Source organism: Phaethon aethereus (genome assembly GCF_964289735.1).
Source record: "Phaethon aethereus genome assembly, chromosome: 2".
NCBI classification, from domain to species: domain Eukaryota; kingdom Metazoa; phylum Chordata; class Aves; order Phaethontiformes; family Phaethontidae; genus Phaethon; species Phaethon aethereus.
This window is the reverse complement of record NC_138582.1, coordinates 148,073,148-148,099,456: the sequence shown is the minus strand read 5'-3', so window position 1 is coordinate 148,099,456 and position 26,309 is coordinate 148,073,148. Positions and strand designations below refer to the sequence as shown.

The 26,309-nt window shown below is 37.5% G+C and overlaps 1 protein-coding gene across 1 annotated transcript in view; it reads left to right on the top strand.

The window, feature by feature from the left end:
* The window catches only part of ITGA8 (integrin subunit alpha 8), a gene marked incomplete at its 3' end in the record, with an annotated part of 112,440 nt that overhangs the window by 65,933 nt on the left and 20,198 nt on the right, over positions 1 to 26,309 (top strand). The window contains exons 22-27 of the mRNA XM_082014615.1: positions 5,593 to 5,672; positions 8,744 to 8,824; positions 13,071 to 13,176; positions 14,960 to 15,118; positions 21,588 to 21,713; positions 24,982 to 25,095. Of these exons, the coding sequence (XP_081870741.1) occupies positions 5,593 to 5,672; positions 8,744 to 8,824; positions 13,071 to 13,176; positions 14,960 to 15,118; positions 21,588 to 21,713; positions 24,982 to 25,095 (666 nt within the window). The remainder of the gene's footprint in view (positions 1 to 5,592; positions 5,673 to 8,743; positions 8,825 to 13,070; positions 13,177 to 14,959; positions 15,119 to 21,587; positions 21,714 to 24,981; positions 25,096 to 26,309) is intronic.

Genomic DNA, 26,309 nt, shown 5'->3' with positions numbered 1-26,309 from the left:
GTTGGTGTAATAACGGGCAGAACAGTATTTCTGAAAAACTAACATTTGTTGTTCTAAAAGATTAATGATGCTAGAGCCTGTGTTTTATTTAACTTACTGTAAAGAAAACGAGAGTGACTCAATTTAAGTCACAGAAGTTGCACTAGTATAATGAGACGGGATCCCAATCCATAATGTGATCTGTTTATCTCTCCCTTTTAGTATTCTTTCTACTTAAGATATGTATAGTAAATGACAGCTTCTTTAGCCTGATTCTCGTCTTGAGTGCGTAAGGGTTGTCTTATCAGTTTATATCATGATTTATATCCATGAAAATGTGGTTGGAATCAAGTTTTCCTTCCAGTTATTAATGTCATTCTAAACATTTTCCTAAGACAGCTATTCATAAATCATAGTACACATTAGATGGAACACTGGCAGCCTTGTTTTTAGACAAAAGTGGAACTGAATAATGACTGATGATGGAGAGCAGATAAGGATTAAACATAGGTTTGGAGATAAAAAAAGTGCTACCCATTCCACAATTGTCATCACTTGTCTCTATTTCATGACAAAACAGTTCAGGGCAATCCCAGAAGTGTTGAACATGGGAATGTCTGGCCATGGGTGCCCTTGCAGAGGAATTCCAGCTCATAAACTCATAAATGCTATGAATATTTAACTAAAAACAAATAATCCAAGCTTCTATGCCTAGATAAAAAGCTGTCCTAATAAAAATTAAGCAGTCAACAGGATGAACATATATGAGGAATAAAAACCAGCCTTTAATTGAAAACTACCACTGTTTGCATTTCATATTGGACCTGGGGCTTTACAAAGAAACCAAAGCAAATCTCCTTAGTATTTTCAAAATCCCTGCTAAGTTAAGGTTTGTCCCATGGAAGATCAGTATTTCACTCGTCAGACTCTATAGAAGGGGTGTTTTCCCCACCTCTTACAATCTTGAAGCAGTTCCTGTTTGACCCTCAATAAGAGAACCAAACAGGTCATATAACAGGAGACTGAGACTAGAATAAGTTTGTTTGGATCATAGGGTTAGCTTTAGATCAGTCATAGAGCTTTTGAAATTGAATATGAGACCACGTGTCTCATACAGTCATCTGCTTTTATGGTCACAAGCAGTCCCAGGGAGACACTCTGGGATTACAAGGAGCTGGAAACCATTGAAAAATGGACTCCAGGTGATGGACCTGCTGGGAGCAGGAACCTGCCTGGTGAGGATCCTTCTCTGTAGAACTACTGTGAACTAGAAGTCTGAAGGGGGTACTTATAAACATTTTCTGGGAAAGACATAGAGAAGAGGGCTAAAAGGTTTTGTAGTTTTTGTTTTATTCTACTAAATAAACTTCTAAAAAGTAAGAGTAATTGAAAATCTTTCTGACGAATGGAGTTTTCATAATGGGATCATGGGAGGCAATGATGGGCTGAAGCACTAAGTTAAATGCCAAGTCACGGCAGATGATTTCTTATACCAGAAAACCAGCAAATTTAGTTATTTGCTTAGTGGTTTCCTGGTTAGTGTCATGGCAGAAGCAAATTCTCAAGGTGCAGGCAGAGGTGGACAAGAATCTTGTGGATGATTGGGATGCGGGGCAGGGGGGGAAGGTGGCAGAGCATAGAACCCCATGATTTTGGAAGAGAAAAGGAAGATTAAACACAAGAGACACTTAATACGTATGCGAAGCTAGGAGCAAATCTTTGTGGTTTGCCTGTTGTCATAAACATAAGCAACAGAAAGGTCTGAATATGGAGGTATTAGACTACAGCTCCTCACACTACTCCCTTTGAATCCAAATCCCTGTTTCCACATCATCCTTGACCCAAAATGCTAGCAGTGTGAAGACTTCAGGAATGCTAGCAGCCACTAAAGCAGTACTGCTCTTACCTGTCTCCTTATAAATTCTCACGGCATAACTAAAATCAGCTCTAGGGCTGCCATAAATGCACCACTACCAAATATTTCTAGGCAAAATACTTCATAAAGAGAGACTTAGAAATAGCAGGATAAACCAGCAGGGTTCATAACATGTTTAAGGATATTCTGGCTTACAACAAAAGAATACAACCCTTGAAAATTAAGGATAGAGCATTACATAGCCAGATGGCAGAAGTGTTTGATTATAGTGAGTGAAAGCCTAAAGCCTAACTTAACCTTTGAAACCAGCTCTCCTGGACGCTTAGTAAAGGTGAAAGGACTTGAGCTTTTTGAGTCCAAACATATTTATGATGGCAAATGTACTTCCAAAAGCAAAATACCAGTCCTTTGTACAAATGGCATAAATCACAAAAGGTTGCTCTGATCCATTTCCAGTTTTGCAAAACAATTCTGCTTTGGCAGGAGATCAGTTATTCTCAAAATATTCGGTCAGAAAGGGACTCTTTGTGGAAGTTGCGAGGGAGTGGGAAGGGACGGTTAGGTCAAAAATAAAACATTCCTAAAACTCTTAACTATTGAGTCACTGTAATGCCTTTTCAGCACCCTGAAATACTAGAATTCTTGAACTCTTTAAGATCAACTTCTGAGTATGAGGGTTATGTCAGGATTTCGTGATATAACCCATGGGATATTTCTGCAGCGGGCTAGAGAGTTGGCTGAGACTTCACATCTTCAAAATGCATTATTGTCATCAAAATTGGTATATCTCTGACTTACTGAAAATCTGGGATCTTAAAATTGTTTACTGGCCACAAAAATGACTTAAACCTTTTCAGTAATATCTTTGTGGTTGAAAAAAGATGGAAAGGTAAAAAAGACGATAAAAAGAAATGGAAAGGAAAAGCACAATACCATATGGCCCAGAATGCAAACTAAATGTCTGTGATACCATCTCACTGGCAAAGAGTGCTCAAAGTACTCATTTATGACACTGAAATGGTTCAGACTGAGAAGCTTCCTAATGCCTGTTCAGCGGCCTCAGCATGTTGAGATGTAGGTTTTATTATAAGTCGTGGTAGAAGAATTTGGAAGTTAATAGAAATTAATAGAAATAAGGTTAGAAGACTGGGAGGCTTGGAAGATCTTGCCTATTTCTTGATACTTACCAGACTGATTCTTCAAGGGCACAGAGGTTTGTCTTTCATATGCACTGTAAGACACTTGAAGAAATGCTAGTCTGTCTCCCAGCATACTCCTAGATCCTGTCAAACATAGTAACGGATTAAAGTAATAGCAGAAATGTCATGTATTTCAAAGATACATGTTGTTACTAATGTGGAAAATAAAGGAATTTTCATGAAACTAACTTCACTTGGAAAATTTTAAATAAAATGAATTCTGATAAAAATTTTAAATTTTAAATAAAATGAATTCTGATAAAATGAATGTCCTATTATAAGGGGGTTGAGTGATTGCTAAGTTAGAAGCTCAACCAAATTCAACTCCTTTGGCCTCAGTGGGTTTTCAGCAAGGGCGTGTGAGCATCTTTACCCCATTTTTAGTAGCAGCTTCAAGGGCTACTTAACATTAACAAAGTCATACGACCATACAAAGGCAACATCTGCATCTTATTAGACTCATACAGTAGGAGTGTCTTTCAGTATTAAATAAGGGATTAAGCCTTAGAGGTATAATAGATCATCAAAACTGCATTTCACGTCTGCTCTATCTGAGGAAAATTTTATCTTTGGTTCATCAAATCTTTTTTCTGCTATAAGTAGATAAAAAATTATATAGACTGATTAGTAAAAACAGTAAGAGAAATGCTGGATTGAATATTTGGAAATTTTTGTCTCCAAGATTAAAAAAAATCATTGTATTTTTAAAGGTGAATGAAATATAGATAGAGTTGTTAAAATAATCTCCAAAAAGTGGTCTTAAAAATAGGTTACATCTCTATTACAAGTCAGCTATTCAGCTTCTGTTTAATGTAATGAGCATTATCTTTGCATCTTAAAGATTTTAATTCAAAAAAGATTAGCTATAACGATGACATTAAAATGGGCATAATTCAAAGATTTTAACTGTAATTTCTTTTATGATGACAATATTGCTTTCAGCATAGGACAACTGAAAGAAGTAATTGAAACACTTAGCTAAATCTCATTCTGGAGATGGATTAAGATTCAGTGATGCACCACTGCAAGTGAGGAAAGAAGGACAATTGAATGAAAACTTTTAAAAAATAATGCTTGGGGAAAAGGAGTTGCTTAAACATCTGAAGTGACACCCACAGAGGAAAATGCCTTTTCTTCAGTCATGGTGAATCTAGGTTCTAAACATAAAACTCTACGTTGTTGGGTCATGTCTTGTTGCTGACAATGCTACCCCAAGTATGTTAAGGAAAGTAAGCCAAGGAGACAACTCTTTTTCTCCATCCTCCCCCCCCCATAATCTAGTCAGGTATTGGCAGAGATTAAGGAATTATGTCCTCGTTTCCTAATGCCTTTTGATGGATTTCTCAGGAATATTGTTTCTCCACACGGAGAATATGGCTATATGTAACCATCTTTTTCTAAAAAAATGAAAGCACAGTGTGCAAGTTATCTGGCAGGAATTTCTACCATCAGGCAATAAGGGAGGTAGGGGGGAGTGAGAATTTGTGCAGATTACAGGCTGTAGATTTTCTGTCAGTCTCAATGCAAAATTCACACTTCAAAAATCACCAGATTTAAAACACACCCAGTTGAAATGAGGCATTTAAAAACATTCATTTAAACATTGCAGTACAATTTTATTAATTTAAGATGGAGGGCAGGTGGCATTTCCCCCTGCTCCCCTGCCACTTGGGCTGTATTTGGGGCTGTAAATGTGTCCAACAAGAGGATTACAGAGATGCCACCATATGCTATTGTATATTCCTTCTTTAGTTAGCCCTGCTATTCCATTCTCTCTTCTGAACTAACTTGTTCTGCTTTACTCCATGCCCTTCTTGCAAAGCAAATGGAAATTATCAGAGGGAGGAAGCAAGGTCTGCATAAACGCAAGGGAGGACCAGTGGAAGCCCTTACCTGCTTCAGTTTTGGGAACTGCGTGTTTTACCCTTTATTTATCTTCTGTGGTTACATGCTGCAAGTTGTGGCAAACTAAACTGCAAATATAATTTTGAAGTTGTATTCCTCTGAACTGAACTGCAATGAAAAAATGCAAACTAAACAAAATTAAAACATCAAGCTGCTGCTAATTTAGCTTCTAGAAGAAAAACAGGTGATCAGTTAGCCCTGCAACACCTAAAGCATGCAGGTCAGGTGTCACAGTTACAGAGACAACGGGAGGAGCAGGAAGCCGTGGAGACCTGGGCAAAGGCATGCATGCATGCATGGAGGCAGGGAGGAGAGGTGCCAGACAGCTATTATTTTCTTTTGGCTTGGCAAAGTAAAGCAAAAACTGTCTGGATGAAGAAGGACCCACTGCTGTGTTGTTGGGAGTATGCTTCTCTGTTCCTCTTGATCTTTCCTCTGTCCAGCCAAGTTTTCCATCTGCTGACATACACAGGCAGGATGGTATTTTTTCCTGAAAGCAACTAGATGATATTATTTCATAATAATTTTAAAAAGCAACATTATCCTATGCAAGTCTGTGAAATGCAATGTTGAATAGTACTGCTTTCTTGGAGAGATCAACCATTTTTAGTAACCTGTTTTGTTTCTTCTCAGTTCTCTACAGGCATTCGATTTTCTGTTCAGCATTTTGAAAATGCAGATTTCAGCATCAGTTTTGAGCTGCAAATAAAAAGGTCAGATGTTTTATCAAGAGCATGGTTGTTTAAATCCTGAATTCCTATTGATATCTGAAGTTTAATATATAAGAAGGTCACTCTAACCCTTCAGTGTCAGTAGTTATTTCATGGGCTTTCCTATGGTAACTTTCTTCAGGAGGATTGCTGGAGTTGGAGCCTGTTAGCATTTAGCAAAATCAGTCTTAGAGTTATTTTGAGGGTTTTATTTTGTTAAAATTCGTGTTAACTGATCTTGGTCAGTGATCCAAGGACCTACAGATTCTCCAAATTTGCACTTCATTTTCCACTTCAGAATTGATGAACAGTGATCATTTTGTAAGAGTTCTGTATTTAAAAACATATCATGCTCTGGGGAAAAAAAAAAAAAAAAGACATGCCACTTCTTCATGACAATTTAAAAAAATAGAAGGTTAGCTGTTAAAATCTGCCCAACAGATTTACTGGCATGAAGAGAGAAAACTGTTTCAGTTTGATGCAGGTGAACCTTCTCATTTTTCCATTAGTTTCTTCCACATTTGGGGGACTGAAATATTACTGCTGGAGAATCTTCTGTTTTATGCTAAGCAACACTTCCTCCACAGGGACAGAAAAGCACAGGAGGGGCTGGGTTAGGATAACAGCAAGAACTAACATGGGACTTCTTCAGTAGGTGGCAGGGCTTCTGCTCCATCTGTCCTCATCAAATACACACTGGAGTTCCTGATGGGGCCCTTCCTGCCCCACACACAGAGACTAATTGCTAATGTCTGGCCTTTAATGAGGGCCTTGATCATGTTCACTATGGTAAATAACTGAGACATATAAAATGTTTAAGTCATGTTTCCGTCATGTAACCCTTGAAGGAAAGGGCATGCAGAAACGCGGTAAGGGCACAGCAATGCCACAGAAGACAACAAGGTGCCTGGTCAGGCCTCAGCCCTCTCCCAGGGGGCTGGCTGGCGAGCTGGAGACCATGCAAACCTGGGCATGGGCTCCTCCAGAGAGAGATACAAGATAGAACATCTACCTTGTCGGGCCCCTGTCGATACTACTCTTCACTGTCAGGTCATTAATGCAAGCAATACAGTTTTAAATGGGCATCAGAGACTCTCGTCACCACCCTTTTCATGCCATGAAATCACAGAGGTTCAGAGCTCTTTGGGTAGCAAGGTCTTTCTAGGTAATAAGAGTTGAGGGTAGGTCACTTCTGTAGGAAAAGTGACAAGGCTTTACTGAGGAATAAGTCTGAACTTCAGGTGATAGCCACATCTCATGCTTCCTCTATAAGTGTGACTCATTAAAATGTAAAGAGGGGAAAGCTGCTGGGCTACTAAAAAGGCCAGTTTCCACAAACTGAAGAGCATTCAGCTACTTAAAAAAAATAAAAAGTAAAACTTCTTGTATAGGGAATGTACTCTACAGTTAAAACTGACTGCTTTGTACATTCATTCTTTCTCATGCAGCACTACAGTTTGTGCATTTCTGTGTCCTTAGTGAACAGGTAAAATAATCTTAAAAGAAAAAGGAAACAGAAATCTGTAAGGCAGAAAGAGGAAATTACCTAAATGGAAGGAAAGGGAAGCAGAGAACATGTCTGAATTTGTGTCCTGGTCAGAGTTATTCAAAAGAGAGGCCTTTAATTTACTCCAAAACATCAAGTGGAAAATAAATATTTGGGTTTGCAAGACTGAAGTTCATTACTTATAGCAAATAAACAAGAGGCTGAGTAGTGTCTTGAAATCTGATTCCTTTTCTGATGTGGATTTTGCTAGACAATTATATACCCCTTAGGGTGGGAGATGTCCTGGCACTTTTGTTTAAACTATTTTCTTCTCTACAAAATACCGTAAAACACAAACAAGATTTGAATACCAAATATATATGATCAAAATCTATATTTTAACTCTATGGAAAGTTGTACCATTATACAAATTGGAGAGCATCTTATTCTAACAAATTAGTGGTATAGTAATTTTTATACTTAAAGCAATTTTTGTACTTCCGTACTCAAAGCAATGGCTATAGATGATTACATCAAAAGTTAAATGATGTTTGAGGGGAATCTGCATTAGTTTACAAACAAATTAGAGCTGCTCCTAATTTTAGCAATCTGTAACCAGAAATCCTGGATCAAAGCAGTATTGGCCTTTACTCCTCAGGAGTCAGTCGCTGGGAATGCTGGCCTCCTCTGAATGTTTCCATTTGACTGATGCTACCCAGATGTGATATCAGTAAACTGTGACAGCAATAGAAACTTATTCTCCATGAAGAAAGGAAGTACTTCCACACTTGCTTGGAAAAAAACTCCAAGCTTAGTATCATTAATCCTATCATTAAATAAATTCTAAGTCTGTAATCATTTATTTTCACTCTTCATTAATTTGAACCTGCAAACCTTTCTTTACATGAATGGGCTATAGTCACAGGAATGGCCTTTTGAAGTAAGAGAAACTGTCTTTATTACTAAGGATTTGCAATAAGAAAATACAATAAAATGAGTGAGAGCACTAGACTTTAAACATAGGGATCTGTTTTCACACCTAAGTGGGATTAGGAGTGTAACACACTCTGGGTAGGGGAGGGGAGGAAATAAGAAAGATAAAGAAACTGTTTATTTTGGTTCTTTTTCTTCAAAGACTGTCATGCAGAAGTCACAAGTTTGGAGAGTCATAAAAGCAAATTTTATTACAACAAAGCCTGTCTTGTTCATTAACACTGCCTTCCTTCAATGCATGAAACACCCTTGTATTTTATTAAGATACTCCTATCCATACAGATAGCCAAGTTGAACAAAGGAACTTACGTGATATTCTGAGCTAAATAAATTTTTATCATCATATTCACACATAGGATTCTTTAAAGAAAGCTTGAGTTGATTATATTATTAAATATGTGATGAGCTCAAGTAATATCGAACTTAAATACCAATATCCTACCAGACTGAAGAGAGGGAATAGCAAGCCCATGCTGTAATATGTCAAATAGCATCGCTTCCTAATTGTAGGTGTTGTGGTATTCAGTGCTGTATCTATAACAGTCTAGAGTTCTGGTAAATAACCTTTTTTAACCCTTGTACATACCTTTTCCAGTTCTAACAAGATTAATCCCACCAGCAATTTAATTAACCTCCATATCAACATCAGTGCTGTGGCTCAAGTGCAGATCAGAGGGTAAGTATTTGACCATTAAAATTCATAGTGATAACTTTTTTGTATTGAATTTTTCTACATATAATAATGCCATGTAGTGAATCTTTTGACATATTATAATCCCAAGCACTTTATGCACCAAGAACACCAGAGTATTCCCAGGGAGTCTCAGCCTGGCAAACCTTGCAGGATTGAGCTACTAAGGACTTACCAAGTCATGTAGGGCCGAACTGCCCACATGGACTCCAGTAAACTTCCTGAGCATCTGAGCAAATGCACTGTAGTAACACCAATCAAGAGCCAGCATTTTATCTGGGTGTTCAAATTGTGTGTGCATGTTACTAGTACAAAATGCCTGTGTAGGTCTGCTTATGTAACCACTTAGGCACTTAATTCTGAATACCAAAGCAGAATCTTCTGCTTTTATGACTGGAATGGTGAGACACATTATGGCAAGGCATATACTAATAGAGAGCAGAGCAAGGCCCTTGGAGAAAGGATGAAAAAGGAATCAGCTATGACGAGAGGTCGACCAGCTACTACTGTTAGGATTCTCACATTTCCTTCTGAAGCAGGTGCCTGTCCACTGACACAAAGGGATGCTGAAACTAAACAAGCACAGGATATGATCCAAGAGGATTATTTCTATCTCTATTTTCACATACACCTTGGTTTCAGAAACTATAAAATGCAATTAGGTGATAAGAATCTCAGACTACCCAGTAAAATCTTAGAACGAGACTCGTATCCTGGCATCCTGGAGGAAATCGGCAGGATGGTTTTTTAAAGCAAATAATTGCCAAAAATGCTTTTTGTCTGAGATCTCAGATTTCCTGCATCTCCTCTTCTCAAACTACAGCTCTGGACCTTGACCATTCTCAGCTCCGCAAGGGGACGACAGGAGGTACCTGGCCCAGCTTCACTCCTGCAGGGAGGCCATGAGGCCTGGCTGGCGCAAGAGGGTAGATGTCTCTTGTATGATGCACCTCAAGGGGCTGCCTTAAGTGTAAACAAATAAACATGCATTTATTTATGCTTTAATGGATTTATAAAAAGCCATTTATTGTTATCACTTCTAAGACAATACTTTGATGACCTACTGCCAGCAGAGAGTCCAGTCATTTTACAGATCACAGAGATCATGTTTTCTGCTCTAATAGTCAATCTAAATCAGAGAGATTTTTAAAGCATTTTTCTTCACATTTTGTAAGTGTTTTCCAGGTTAAGAACACTAACCCTAAGGCTAGATTTAGGTGGAAAATAGAGGACTGGCACTCAAAGACGGTGTGGATATATGTTAATACTTATATTTCGAAAAGGAGCAGTTGAAAGACAACATGTTTAAGAAGAGCAGAAATGAGAGTATTATTTAATTTTCTGTAGTTAGTGGTGATCTAGGGAAATGAGCTGGATAGGAAGAGAGGCAAAAAATACAAAATGAGGGGGAAGGTAACACAGAAAGAGAAATAGATGCTGAGGAAATAAGAATCAAGTGTGTTAGCTGGTGGGCTGCAGATGTGTGAGAAAATGTTGGGAGCCAGCAACTGCTAGATGTTGCCATGGGTGGACACCCAGGTTAAGGACTGGCTGGAGTTTCAGTGCATCAGTGAAATGGTTTTGGATACATAACCAGAGTTCTCAGTAAGGGCTACTTCCAGTGCTGTGGATTTGCAGTGAGGTTGCTCATCACTTTCATAGAAAAATCTTACAAGCTTTTGTGTTCTTGGAAAACTTTTTGGAAACATTTTGCCTCCATCATGGTCTTTCTGTGCCATAGTGTGTTCTTTTTAATGAAAAGTTCTGTAAACGGGTAAATAGACACCAAAAATGACCAAAACATCCTCAGTTCTTAAAAAGAGCATGCCCACAAGTGGAAAAAGTGGCTTGAATTATTGCCTGCAGTGCTAAGAAACAGGTCATTAAATACAGAGGAATTACTTAATTGAATGACTTCCAGTTCCTTTACTCAAGTCTTCTAGTTTTCTTATTAGCTGTAGCATGCATGTACAAAGGAAAATTCCCAATGCTTTGTTGACAAATTTTTCTAATTACTCAGAGATGCTAAAGCATACAGCTCCAAGGGAACTATTTGCTCACAATTTCCTAGATAAAAATAAAAGAGAGACTGTGTCCACATTTGGACTGGAAAATATCTTGCATTGGTTTCTCTACCGCACTGCACAGAGTTGCAGGAAGTGGTACTGGAGTCATTGTACATTTTACTGAGGAAAAGTAAGTAGTTATCAAATTGTGCATAAGCACACAAACATATATACTACAGTTGCACAGTGGACACATGCAAATACTGCCTCAGTGAGAAAGGAAGAAATCTTCTTCAATATCCTATTCCAAATAAATTTAAGATAACTCCTTAGATGATAGTTCATTCAATGAGTAGTTGCTTTGATAGCTGAGATTTGATTATTATGCTTACTTTTTTTTTCCATAAAAATGTAAGAGTTTTATAGCTGTAATTGTTATTTCCCACTGCTGAAGAGCGCTAGAGGAATGAGGGATTCAGGAAGGAAGGAATTTGGACTGGCAGGATTTGCAGCTGGCAGAATTCTTATTGTATATCCCACTGTATTTTCTGTATCCCAAGCATTTTCTGTAGAACATTGTTTGTCTTATTTTTCAGTGCTCTTGTTTGACTGATCATTGTCACCTAAAAGTCTAGGAAAAATCTTCATCTAATAAATCATTCAAGTGTTAAAAATATTCCCAGTTAAATGCAAAATAAAATAGTCAAAAGAGAGGATTTTTATTTAATTTGATCTGATTTTGCTACTTTCATGTCAATAGCATGTCCAAAAGTCCTCAAAATAACTGTAAAATCTGTTGAAAGAAATGTTCTTAGATAGTTTAAAAAAATTTTAATTGAATGTTTACATTTACACTTTGCACTTCGTAATTCTGTGGATAAGAAAAGCACTGCACAGGGAGTGTAATAGAAAGGTTTTTGAAACATCATGCCTGCTTCTTTTTGTCTGTATATGGTTTCTGGTTTGCAAATTTTTGCTGTAGCTAAAGGGTCTCTGTGTCTTGGTTTTTGTAATAACACAGGAAAGATCCTACTCTCCATCAACAATTAATAATTAAAATTCTTATTGGAAAGAAGGCCATTTGTGAAATATAACTGGTTAGGCTAAGTACCTCATCTGAAATTACGTTTTAATGAATTTTTCATTTCTTTTATTATTTGGTTTGGCTTGTATATTTGTCCTTTGCCATAGTTGTTAGTACAAACTGCTGATCTTTTGAAGTCTGGGAAAGTATTTAGAGTTACCAGGATACTCCCAAAATACCCTAAATTTCATAAGAGTTGTACTTCAGCTGGATGGTATTACATTGTTCTTCAAAGGTTAAAGTTGGCATCTGAATGGGACCCCTCCAAGGAACATCCAGTTTTTATGGGAAATAAAATGCTTATGATTCAAATAGAAACCTTAACAGAAGACTACTTGGTCCTTTCTTGAGGTCAGACAGAGAAGGAAAGGAAAAGTAAAATAGCAGACAGAAAGATAACAAATACTAAGTCACTGTTTTCTTCATTTATGTTTGATTTACATGTTGCACGTTGCAGCAGTGTTTCAGGGAATGCCTTAGCTACCGCTTCATTTGTGAAGCAAATGGGAAGTCTGGAGCACTATTTCAGGCTCTAGTCCTGAATTCAGTTTCTTGATACACCAGTTTCCGTTGTGACTTTATGGAAGTCACAGTACCTCGGTTTCCCACCTGTAAAATGAGATAGACTACTTTGAAAGGTTTTTTAAAGGCATAATAACAGACATTATAAGGAATTTACTGTCAGAGCAGTTAAATAAATATCTAAAAATGTATTGCAGGAAAGGAAGATGCATAGCATTAAACACCTACAGGCTTTAAAAGTAAATGAGAAAATACATTTATTTATGTATCATTACACTAGTTTTGTGGATAGTGTATTCAGATACCTCACCAGTGAGGATGATGTAAATGCCTGACAGACTGTATTCCTCTCTCCAAATAGAGAAAGAGACTCCCTTGTCTGGAAAGGACCATCCATCAGAGGAAGTATGAAACTAAATGCACACCTTCAATAGTCTATGAGGACTGGGTAGTACTTTATGGAAGCACTGTATTATTCACCTCACCTAATTCTAATGAATATGCCCAAATAAAATGCACTTAAGGGCTCAGGTTTCTATAGTGGTCTTAATTTTTTCTAAAAGTAGTGCAGCTGATCACTGGTAACAGTTGCTGTTCTAACCTGTTTTATATATTACAGAGTGTCTCACCCCCCAACAATTATTTTACCACTTCACAACTGGGAACCCAAAGATGAACCTACAAAAGAAGAAGAACTTGGTCCTTTAGTAGAACACATCTATGAGGTAAAATGATATATGTTGCCACAGGACCTCATGCTGTTCCCATTGAAATCCTGATGAATTTGGTTATTGTCTTTGTCTGCAAGTAGATAAAGCCACAAATGTAAATATTCTGACTTTAGTACATGACCCAAATCTAATCTGGGAATTCACAACCCCAGTATCTGTTCATGTTAGTGGAGGAGATATTAGTTTATGCTAGGAGTCTTTCTTTGACATTTAAGGGATCTAGAAACATTTTGGGTGTTTGACAAAATTAAAAAACAGTGCTTAAAAGCTCATTACAATCAATGACAAATATTTTCAGTGATTTGACTGTTTTCTTATTAAAAGCTGTGATTGTTGCACACAGGAAAAAATAAGTTTCCTTTAGTATTTAGCTAACAAAAAAAACCTGTAGACATACATGTAACTTGTTACCTCATTACTCAGAAAATGTTTTGTTGAAAATAGCACTTAGTGTTTGAAGTATACATATTTCTACCTTGTATTGTTGTTGGGTTTTTTCTATAGATGATTCATCAATTAAAAGAGAAGAGTCTGGGTTAGAAAAAAGTTCATTGAGTGAACTACATGGAATACAGGCCATCTTTGGAATCTGATGGATGATATTCTAGGGGGTAAAACAGAGTGCTTCATGTATGGTTATAATTCACAAACTAGCACTCAAGAAAATATAAGCAACTGAGCTTAATCAGCAGTATAAGATTACAAAGACAGAATGTAAAATACAAAATATTATTTGTGAATTCCTCAACACATTTTTCTAAACTGAAAGATCTCAAAAAAATCATCCTGTCTCAAGCATTTGGGCTGTTTGCGGAGCTATTTATGTGACTTCAAATGTATTAAAATATTTACAGTGATTAAAGAAACCACTTTCATGGTTTATTGATATCACTGACAAAAAAGGCTAAACACCCACCCAAAAACCCTTTACTGAAGATGTAAGATTGAAAGTGGGTTCTATTTGGTTCTAAATAAAGCTCATCAGTCACAAAAATTCTACTCATTTCAAAAAAGGAGGTTCTTGCGTCTCTAGAAACTTTGAATAAAGCTCCATGGTGTTCTGTTTCTTTAGGTCTCATGCCCAGTGTTAGCACATGTCCGAACTTCCTGTGGTCATCATATATTTTCAAATTGTAAACTGATACAAGAAAACTATTTTAATAGCCCAGATTTTTTATTTTCTATTATCTCTATGTTTACTCATTTTCCCAAAAACCAATAATGTCCCGGGATGTTACTTCAGGAAAACTAGTTCCTTTTTTCCTTTGGGGAAATTTGAGCTGAGAAGTGTTGAAAATAGGGTTCTCAACCACAAGAACTGGTTTAAGCTCTGCTATACCTTCTATTCCTGCACCCTGAAATGTGATTCTTTTGTGTCCTGAAGTTTCAGCTATTTTCAAGTATGTTCTGTGAAGGTTCATTGAATATATTTGTATAGTGTATTGTGCTAGTGTGTTTTGGTTTGGGTTTTTTTATACTTTTTTAGGTAATTTCAGCTCTTTCATGTGTAGGAAAAAGTGGGAAAGGTGATGGATTTCTTGAATACAGCCTTAGATGAAAAAGATTTGCACTGGCTTTGTGACTAACCTGGAGAGGTCCTTTTCCCCTACATGTCACAGATTCTCCATTAATAAAATGATACTAATAATCTGTATATCTTTCCCAAAGTACTTCAAGGCTGTGGACACTAAGAATTTGAAAATGTCTAAGTAGTGGTTGCTGTGGTTTTTGTTGTTAATTACTGCCTTGGAAAGTACTGATGATATTTATTTGACAGCTGCATAATATAGGACCAAGTGCCATCAACAATACAGTTCTCCATGTCGGCTGGCCTGTGTCCAGTCGAGAAGAATTTCTTCTTTATATTCTACATATTCAGACACATGGACCATTGCACTGTCAAACAAGCTCTCCTATTAATACAATGCAAATAAAGGTAAGTAAGTCAGTTCCTTCATTTCCATCCCTGTCTGCATTTTGCTTTGTTTTTTCTGCCTACACTTCACAATGGAATGGAGATTGCAGGGAATTTTTCACAATGACCCTGAGATCATTTTCTTCGGTAAGAAGCAAGATAAAGATATTCTATAATGTTTCTTGTGTGACAGTTGTGTTGAATGGTGTGTGTTTGGTTTCTGTACTCTTCTTATCAGAAGAAACTTATATTTTGATTCACTATCACAGCATTAGATACAAGAAGTTTTTTAAAATGGAAATTTGCAGGGTTTTCCTTGAGGGTCATTTTTAACATGGCTTTGAATGACACAAAACTTTTCAGTTCTCATGGGACCCTGAAAATTCTTGTGCCCTGAGGAGTACATTAATTCAGAAAGTCATCGGTACAGCAGTGCTTAGCAGATGAACTCTCAAAGGTGACTTAAACCTTTGTTACATCAAAGGACACACATAGCTTTTCAATTGAGTCTGATACAACCTAGCGTTGGTTTGTTTATCAAAAGATCTTACATCTGAACCTGTTAGCAGTGGGGAAAATATAGCATAGTAATGCAATATCATTAATTTGAAAGGCATGGACTTCTTAGAGCTGTTTATTTAGTAGGCAGCAGTCAGCCACCAGGTATTGTCGCATTAAGTATTTTTAAAGGGTGTAACACAATTTTAGTTTTTTAACCCAATACAAATAATTGACAGGTAATTTGTATGGTGATTTGTTTCTTTAGGATCATAGGCTAATTCAGATTGGAAGAGACCTCAGGAGTACTTTGATCCAACATCCTGCTCAAGCAGGGTCAGCTGTGAGATCAGACTGGGTTGTTCAGGGCTTTATCCACTCTGGTCTTTAAAACATCCAAGGAGAGAGACTGCAAAACCTCTCTAGGCAAATTCTGATGCTTCTTGATTGTCCTTACAGGGAAAAGGTTTTTCCCTACATCCAGTCTGGAGCTCTCTTGTTTCAGTTTATGTGCCTTGCCTATCATCATCCTACCATGGACCTCTGTGAAAAGTCTGGCTCCATTTTTGTGATAACCTTCTCCCACCGGCAGCTTCGATGCCCCCAGATCTTTCTCATCTCTGGGCTGAACAAGCAGTGGTCCCTCAGCCTCTCCCTGCAGGACAAGTGCTCCAGCCCTGAGCATCCCTGGGGGCCGTCCACTGAACTCATTCCAGCATATTGGTCTCTGTCTTCTGCTGAGGGTCCAAAAATGGATGTCGTATCTACATGTGGTCTAATGAGTGCTAAGCAGAGGGGAGTAATCACTTCCTCAGTGTACTCCCCTTGCTCTTGTTCCTATAGCCCAGGGTGCTGTTGGCCCTCGCTGCTGACAGGGCACACTGCTGACTCGCGTGCAGCTTAAGCCAGGACTTTTTTCACATAACTGCTTCTTAGCCAGTTAGTCCTCAGCATGTTTTGTTGCCGACGGCGATTTCCTTGAACCAAGTATATGAACAAGGTGCATATTTATAATATCATATGCTATATTTTATGTTATCGTTAAGTTCAACATAGTGTCAAACACCATCATCTGTAAAATGGGAGTCATTTTAGAAGCAAATACATCTTTTACCTGTCTTAAAGTGTTAATTATTTTAATTTTTCAAAGCACATACTTTGAATATCCTATGAAGTGAAACTATCAACTGGAATTCTGCATGGAATGTACTCCAGAAATGGAAGTTTTCATGTATTGCCACTTGACAAAAGGATTCGTATAGTCTACAATTATTTTATGGCTTAATCAATATTAACTTATAAAAGTTACAACTTTGTCAGCAACATGACAGGGTTTTGGTTTTTCTACTTGGAAATTATCCTGTAATTATTTTAACCATACCAGCAAAAAGCAAAAAAATTTCCCTGCCATTTTTTTGATAAGTGTTACTCTTGGGTATTGTTTGCCATCCAGATTGCATCCCTTTCCATGGACATGGCTCTTCTTTCATAGCAGAGCTGGTGATCTCAGAGCTTGGAGGAAACACTAACAAGGGGAAGCCCAGTAGCAGCCTCCTCAGTAAAGTGTTGATATGCCAGTGTCTAAAAGCCTGTTTTAAGATCTATGTTTGAGATGGCAGATCCCCCCCAAAATGCTTGGTTTGGCTCAAAGTCAGAAGATTTAGCAAAACACAGCTCTACATTTTATCCCATCAAAAACAAGGTATCCATTTTATTAAGCATAAGTGGTTCCAGACACTTCTTGGAGTAAACAACACTTCCAGAGTTTAACCAGTAGCCTGTTAAACATCTTGTGGGGAGAGCTGTGTTCCAAATGCTAAAAGTGCTATACATCTTTTGCGTACCGGGAGGGGTTTGAGTTCAGTACAGCGGATGAAAGTGGAGACATCTTTCTAGTGAAGGGGATTACTCACGACCACAGGAGCTACAAGAGAAGTCTTTAGGTTAAAGAGACAGAAGTACAGTATATACTTACAAGATATAGAAAAACTGATGTATACCAAATACATCGTGGCTAGATTTTTGTGTTTCATCCAGGAAGCCAGAGAGAGGTTAGGATTCCACCCTTCTATTTAGTTTCTCTAGAGGAAGAAAAAGGAAATGACTGATGGGGAACTGAAGATAGAAAATGTTTCCACTTTGTACCAAAACCACAGCAAGTTTGGAAACAGAGAATTTTTTCTATTGATCTTTTCCACCCCATTACCACCTATTTTTCAAAGGCAGTGAGGAGTAAAAAGCTGAGCATTTTCTCTAAGCCGAGCTTGCATTTCTGTTTGCAAGCCTAGCATCTCAAAGCCATTGCTCAGATCAGGTTGCAAGTGCATGAAAAGGAGTTTAGCACCCTTCCTCCCTAGCCACTGTGTTCTCTTTTAAGTTTCTTTGAGAAGCTGAGATGGGAGCATTACTGTCAGGAGGACAGAGCTCCTGGGTAGAATAGTGCCACAGTTCTTAATGACATTTTCAGGCAACTTTTTTTTTTTTTTTTTTGAGTTTGTTCTTTCTTCTCCTACTTGGTAATGATTACATCTGTTACATAAACAAGACTAAATTATTGTGAGGCTTGTGTGAAGTCTTCCTGTAATAATGAAATAATAGTCCATCTGTCTTAGCAGCATATGGCTTTAGATGCACAATCATTATTGCAAGAATTTAAATATCCGCTCCTTATTTCAGTTTTTCAAAGCATTGAACAGCATAAATACACAAATCAGGCTGCAGATATGTAATGCTTATCTATTGCTTCAGATGGGAAGAGGATACAGAGACATCTTCCTTCAGGTTTTGTATAAACAGCAGAGTGCCTGGCTCAAATTTCCAAATAAAGCTAAGGACATTATATGCCTGGCTGCTCTTGGATTTCAGAACCTAGCTCTCTTGGGGTGCTTGGGCATTTCCCCATTGAACTTAGATGGTTCAGTTTCAGTTAAAGCAGTATATTCCTCCCCATTGCTGAATTTCTTATCCTGTAAAAGGTTTCCTGTGTGCTTTGTTGGTTCTTCCACAAAGAGAAACCTGTGCACAGACGGGAAGACTCTTATTTAGGGACTTTTCTGTAGCTTATTTTTCTCTGAAGGCAGTGAGGGAGGTGAAAAGATAATAGAACTATGAATCTTGCAAAAGGTGTAAAGAGGAGCCAAAGGACTGATCGAAGATATGGAACAGATTCCCTTGCAGAACTCAGTACAGTAGGATGCTTCAGCCTAGAAAGGAGGTGACTATGCACAAATATGATCCGAAAGATCAGAAGTGGCAGGAAGAACGTGGGTGGGGATTGACTGCTGTCTGCCTATTCCTGCACAGGAATGCAGTGTGTTCACTGCACAGGAATTGGAGCATCAAATGAAGCCTGTAAAGCCAGATTCAAAACAAGCAAAAGGAAGTGGTTCATGCGACAGGTATGAGATGTCTGGAACTTGTTGCCAAAGTAGTAGTCAGGGTGACAAGTTTACACAGTCTTAAGACAAAACCGGACTAATTCACAAAGGAGGAATCCAGTGAAGATTAATAAATGAACAAAAACTTCATGCAGATCAGGAAGTCCCTGAGCTGAAAACATTTGGAAACCAAAAGTTATTAGGAGAGAGCATTGTGTATGCATGCCCTGTTCTTACTTTTCCTTCCACATCTGCTTAAAGTCAGTCTTGATGAGAAGAGCGCTCAGCTGGATGGACCTTTGGCCTGAGCCAGTATTTCTGATGAGTTGTTTTTTTCCACAGACTACTGGCAAAAAGTAGTTTTATGGAGCCAGTGCCTATAAATACCAGAGATATAGGCAATGGTTTCCAACTATGGTAGATGATACAAGGTGACTGACACATAATGGCACATTCTCAGTTGCTGAGCACCGTAGTACCATGAGTGAGGCATCTGTCAGGGAAACAGCAAAATAACGTCTAAATTCCACCACATGGGTAAGGTACATCCACTAACATGACTGGCAGGAGATAAGCTCCTCCAGAGACAGTGTCTCCTCATGCTGCAGAGCCATTACTACGGTGTGTAAGTCCTGGTCTGGGGACAAAATAATACCATCCAACATACTGCTTGCTCATCCAACACATGGTCGCTGACACCTCTTGTATAACAGCTTTTACACAAAGTCCTCTTCCAGAACATTTCTGGTGGAGTTACACATTGCAGCAGATGGTATCGCCTGGCTAGAAAAAGAGGAAAGCTAAACCAGGGTTTGAAATGAGAAGTGATGAACTGGAGACATCTGGAAATCTGCTCAAGGTGCCAAGGCTTGGGAGAAGAAAGCAGTATAGTTTTCCCCGGTGGGGAAAACCAAGACAGTCCATTGTAGTTAAAGGGAGGGAGCGAGAATCCATTTAAAGTAAAGTATGGTATGCTAAATATGTGGCATGTAAAATAGCTACAGAGACAGATTTGTACAATTCCATGCTACTGGCTCAAGAAGGATAAAATAATTTCTTTAACCTGAACATCAAGGCCACTGGAGAAATTCTGCTTTAAAATTGTTGCAGGAGACATGTAGGTTTTCTCTTAATCACAAAGGACTGTTTTCAAACCTTTTCTGAAATAATTCACTACTGAAGATGCTAACACTCCGGGATCTGTGAAAAAAAAAAGTACATCGTCTAGTATTCAAATGGATCTACATATGTATCAGTTGTGATCATATATTGAGGGCTTCTTCAAAAGCATGTCATTATATTGTGGTTCTTTTAATTTGTCATCATTAAAGAAGCCTGCATATGCTGGTGAAAGAATCCTGGAAAGAGAATTTCCACATGTTATCACACTGAGAGGGAGAGATTTACTAGCTATTTAACTGTTCCCTTATTGCAAAAAGACAATGTTAACTTAATTAAGCAACAGGAAAAAAAGATTCTTATTTTTGCTTAAGAGGTTTTCATCAGTTAATAAATTATAGTATCTTTCACTTTGCAGGATGCTTTTGACTGAAGAACTCAATGTCAAAATAGTTACTTCTTTAGCCTCATAATTTTAATCACATGAATGGTACAAATTTTCCAAATCTAGTACTACACAGCGTTAGTGTGTGGAAGGTTTTGTGTGTATGTAGCTATTCTTTTACCTTTAGTGCTACAACGTTTCTTACAAACATTTTCTTTAGGAATTTGAGATTTTTTTTTCTTTAGGAATTTGTTTAGGATCTTTTGTGTTCATAGGTTAAAGGAACTGACAAGATGGATCTGGTGTAGCTTTTTATAATCTGAGGCCCTTAAAGAATAGTTTTGGCTATGTTTAGGTGAATTCCTGTTGAGATCTTATTACAAACTTCTACATATCTTTTACTGTGATTTTACATGATTGGATTGTCATAAATTAGAATTTATCTTTCCTTCTGTAGCAATTGGGTTCCCAGGCATTCTCTGAGGCTTCTTGAAGCCATAAATGTACTGTGTAGAAATTAAAGACACATATAAAAATGGGTTTTAATCAGAGAATTAAAGTTTGTGAAGAAAAAGCTGAAGAGAATACATTTTAATATGAGATTAAAAATGAACAAACTGTTGCATTATACAAAGTAAAATTGTTATCAAAAGAAATCAAAAAACAAATAATAATCAAAAGTTGTGTTGCTAAAATTCAGATTTCCTTTTTTTTTTTCTTTTACTTTCTAAACCTGGTAAAGTCATTATATTTCAGTAGGCCGATTCTGATCTGAACTAATGACCAGATTTCAATGCAGCAATTCTGAATGTATCTTGTTATGGAGATCAGAATCTGGCCCCAAGAGTCTAACAAAATTAAGTACAGGAATGAAACTGACACCAGTAAAAAGTGGAAAAAACGTTATCTACTGTAATTCCTGCAATGGGGCAATATCTTCCAGTGCTGCTACTAATCATGCTCCTAGTTGGAGACAGTATATTCTCATGGCTGTGCTGTTAAATTGAAAAAACAATGTTAATCCAAAATTCAAGACCTCTGAGAAGGGAACAAATCGGTTAGAATCATTGTATGAGTATGTCATTACCATTCGCTTTTCTCCTCTTTGCAGTTTGCTATTCCACAAGACGCTCCTGAACTTGCTGCTTTTTTATATAATTCCACAATTTCCCATTACATTAGGAGAAGGGATGTCACAGTGGCAGAACGTCACAGGAAAAACTCTGCAAAAATATTGGTGAGCTATCTAAAAAACTATAAGCTGGGACTATGCATGCAATATATCAAGATGGCTGTTGGTTTGACTGCAGTTTATTTAAAGACTTTTAAATACTGTTCTAAGTGATTTTTAACCTTTCAGTTTAAAATATTGTTTATTACGTATCACCATGCCACAAGTTAGCAATTTTTTTGGACAGATTTTTGCATTAAAGATCATGCATGCCGAATTCCTGGCTGTTTGCAGACAAACCTCTGTGGTCATGCAATGGCACACTTATCACAGGGAATTTCAGCACAGATTTAGAGAATGGGCCCCTCTTCTACAAACTGAATTTTACATTCTGACTTTTGAAACGTAGGTCTCTTCTTGTTAACTTGACTCCTAGCGTTCTGGCTCTTTTGTAAAGAGTAGCTCACAGTTAAAATTAATATTTTCATGTAAAGTAACAGTTCTGACATACAAATAGTTTGGAGTCCTGAAGTATTCCCCCCCAGTAAGTACTTATATACACATAGAAAGGTAAGACTCTTTCCCTTTCCAGTACCACAAGCAAGGCAAATGGGACGGGTCGCTGCATTTTGAACATTCCAGACAATGCTGGAGCAAGAGCAGAGATCTCTCTCCCAGGCAAACAGTTCTGCTTACTTAGTCTGGTACCTGAGTATTTGGACTTGGCTGTATTTTCAGGAGGTTAGGTTTTTTTGCATTCCTGCATTGTGTCCCATCTTTAGCATACTTCAGCATTGTAGGCATCAGCTCCCCTTGCCTAGAGGCTGTGGTCAAACTCTGTGACCTTGAGGTCAGTTGGGGGATTCGTGCAGTCGGTGCTTCCCATCCATTTTTGTGAACCTCAAGCAGAGTTTCTTTCATGCTGTCCAGTCTCTTACTAAGCAGTTCACTGCAAGCTCATGTTTTAATTCCTTGACGTCACTAAAATTTTGTAGGAAGAACCTCACAGACTTAAGTATTCTGGAGTAATAGAATAATTATGCTGCTTCTGAAAGTTAATTAGATTAAGGAAGAAGACAGAATATGAAAGCAATGAATACCATAATGTTATTAAGAACAACATCACAGATGAATCCATTTTAAACAATAATCACTGTTGATTCCTATGTAATTCTTTCATCAACCTAATACCTTGTGAAGAATCTGATTCCACTGGGGCTGAAGGAAAAATGCCTGGGCTTTCGAAGACATATCAGTCAATACCACAGAACATTTAATCCGTTCTTCAGTAATACCTTAATTATCAGTTATCTTTCTCAGTGATTAGGCTCATATGCTGCTAACCTAGAAATCACTGCAGCAACCAAAAGTGGTTAACAAAGTTCTTAAGTATGTACTGTGTCTGCATGTTAAAAAACAAAGCAGAGATGATCGTGTTTAGCTGAGTACTTAGTAATATAAAATTGGCACTGTAATGAGCAGCCTGCTGGTACAATATGTTTTTGATAGTATGGGATTGGGTACAGTGCTTACCACTGGATATAGAGCAGGACTTTTTCAGGATGGGCATAGAAAAGCAATATGTCATTTGTTCACTTAGAAAGGTCTCCCAGTTCTGTGTGCCTTCAGCATTGCATACTACAGATCCAGAAAAATTAATTATTTTTTTTAACACATTTGAAGTATACATAGAAAGTGACTGATTGGCCAAAGGTAATTCTTTGTAAGATTTTGTTTGGGGGTTTTTGTCAGAATTTTGAAGTTAATTTCATTTTCATCAAAGCATTTTCACAGAGAGGAAAAATGTTCTGAGAACCTCTTACTCTATTTATACGGTTTATTAAACATTTGGTTTCTTTTCCATTAATTCTAATGTTAGTGTTCTGAAAATCACGACAGGCTAAATGCATTACTAAGAAAAATAGAAATATGTGTTCAGGTCCTAAAATGTCAGCCAAAAGTAGACTTTTTTGCATACTAATGATTTATTTTGTTAATATTTGTTTTCTGCCACTATGATTAATGAAAACAGCTCTCCTCCTTCCTGCAAGATAAATAAATCTGTTTGGAGGATGTTTAACTATGAAAAGCCAAATAAACAGATACTTTGAAATATTAATTTTAAAAAAAGGTTTATAGTTGCAAGTTCCAGGGTTTACAGTTTCATTTTCAGGCAGATTTAGAAAACAGTGATTAAGCATAGAACTTCTACTTAACTTGTAATAAGATATAGATTTGTGGGGGAAGCTGTCTATAAAGACGGAGGATTCCTGAAAGGTGTTTTCAAATCTGTTACATATATCATCATCTCATTTTCTGAAATACGGGCTTCAGTAGTGCAGCCATTCTTACTCTGCTGAGGGAATGTACTTGTGAAAACTTAGCTCTGCTTTTGAGGTCATGAGACTTTCTGTCATGACTGTCAACAAAGCATATGTAAGGGAGGGATTCTCTGCTTTGTTACAAAAAGTATGAATCAATGAAAACTTCAGCCTTCCTCCTGAATCAAACCAAAAATTTTCAGGTGAAACACATTTGTATATACAAACGTATACTTTTTTTTTTTTTTAAACACACACACACACTTTTGATTGTTTTTCTGTAGATCTTTCTTCCTTTCTACGCCCCAAAAAACCACATCATTTCTGTGGTTACCCCGTGAGACTCCGCTCATTCCCTGCAGTGGCTTCCAGTCAGCTTTCAACCTTTTTTGTGACATACTTCTGGCAGGCTTCAACAGAATATATAGTTTTGAGTTGCATTGCTTGGCTTTTGTCTTCAATCCTGTGTATGAGCCAGGATCACTGCTCATCAAGAACATTTCATGGACAACAAGTTTCAAGTAGAGCAACCAATGAATCTCAGCAAATATTCTGGCTGCTATAATGTAAATCTCAGTAAGAAATCCAGGAGGGTTAGAAGAGAGGAAAGATTTAGGAACATAAAAACAGACTTTGGGCATAGAGAACAGAAAGAAACTGTGTTGAAATCACAAAATGACTGATAGATAAAGACAAAGCACATGTTTCAAAGGATTGATAAGTACCTGGACATTTTAAGAGCTCTTCAGACTAGGTATTGTTGAAAATTATTTTATTTTCATTACTACAGGTATGTGGTTGTAATGATTGGTGGTGCAAAAAGAATCTCCCCCTTGGTTTATAGTTCTCACAATGACCCATGGGGTATCTCATGTATATTAGATGAAATTACTGATTTCAGACTACTTCACTCTTTCAGGGAAAGTTGATTTGTTTGGCTAATTTATAGCATTTGGAAGTGATCATATAAATTTTTAAAGCAGAGGTATGACTTGCCTTTGTTTTGTACACAGAATTGTACAAATGTGAAGTGTATCCTAATTTCCTGCACTGTGGGACAACTGGAAAGAGGGAAGAGTGCTGCGCTAAAAATCAGGTCCCGGCTATGGGCCCAAACATTCCTGGAGGTAATGCACACAAAAATCTCTTTCTATACAAAAAATGTCTGCATCTTTTATTTGGCCAGATATTTAAGAATACAAATGATGAAATTAAATGGGCCGAATGCATATAACTTTTGTTACCACTTTCTTTGAAGATAACACCTCACTGGTTCCTGTTCAGGTCACATGCATGCTGCTTACTTTTCTTTTGCTCACTATCATTCCCTCTCAAATTCATGTCCTGAATCTTACCTGAAAATTCCAAGATTATTTTTAAACACCTTTCCTGGTTTTGTTTCTGCTTTCCTGGACTGACCCAAATCAATAATCTCTCAGGTCTCCATGATGTGCTCTGCATTCATCACATCTTTCCTGATGAAAGGTTTTTTCTTGGAGCCAAACAGTAGACGGTGTACACCGTGTCCTTGCATTTCCAACTTCATCTGCTTTCAGAATTGTATTTACACTGCGTAAGGCAGAGGGGTTGCACTGGGAGCTGTTACCTCGCAGCTGGCCATGTTTCTGTAGTGCTATGTGGTTGTCATATCTTTAACACTGGCTAGTACATTGACAAATTTATAGTTCAGTTTTCTGTTACTAGGAAATAATTGCAGTTAATTTCTCCCTTTCCTCAAATGTGAAAGAAGATAAAAGAAATTCTTCCTTGCTTAACTTGCTTTCCTGGAGAAACAAGAGAACAGATGGGACAGTATTTACAGAAAGCTGAAAGCCAGCTCAATAGCTAACCATCATGGCTCCAAATCCACAAATTTGGGTGGAAACTTTTGGGATGACAGGTCTCTCTTAGTGTACTGGACTATGGCAGTGGTTACTGAAAGGATGACTTAAAGGTCTTTTCTACCGATCTGTCAGGACTTAAGGTCACAATCTGTGTTTCTTCTGCAACAGCTATTAGCATCAGTATGAAAAGAGCATAGAACTACTTGGCCTTGCTTGAGAGAAGGTGATTTCTGTTTAGCTCAGTAATAGAGAGACATCCTTTCAGATATTAGGTGAATTAATTCCTGATTGGTCAGTACATTTTCTTTCTATTAACAATCGATCCCAAGAATCTTTCATATCCTCTCTTCTGTTCCCTTAACAAAAATACAGTGCTTTTAAGAGGAGGCATATATAGCAAATGTGTTTGAAAGGCTATACTGGATGTACTTCATTTAGGTTTGCTCAGTGAGTCTTCTGGTAGTGAGGGAAAAGGGCAGGCTCTGGTTCAAATTTAA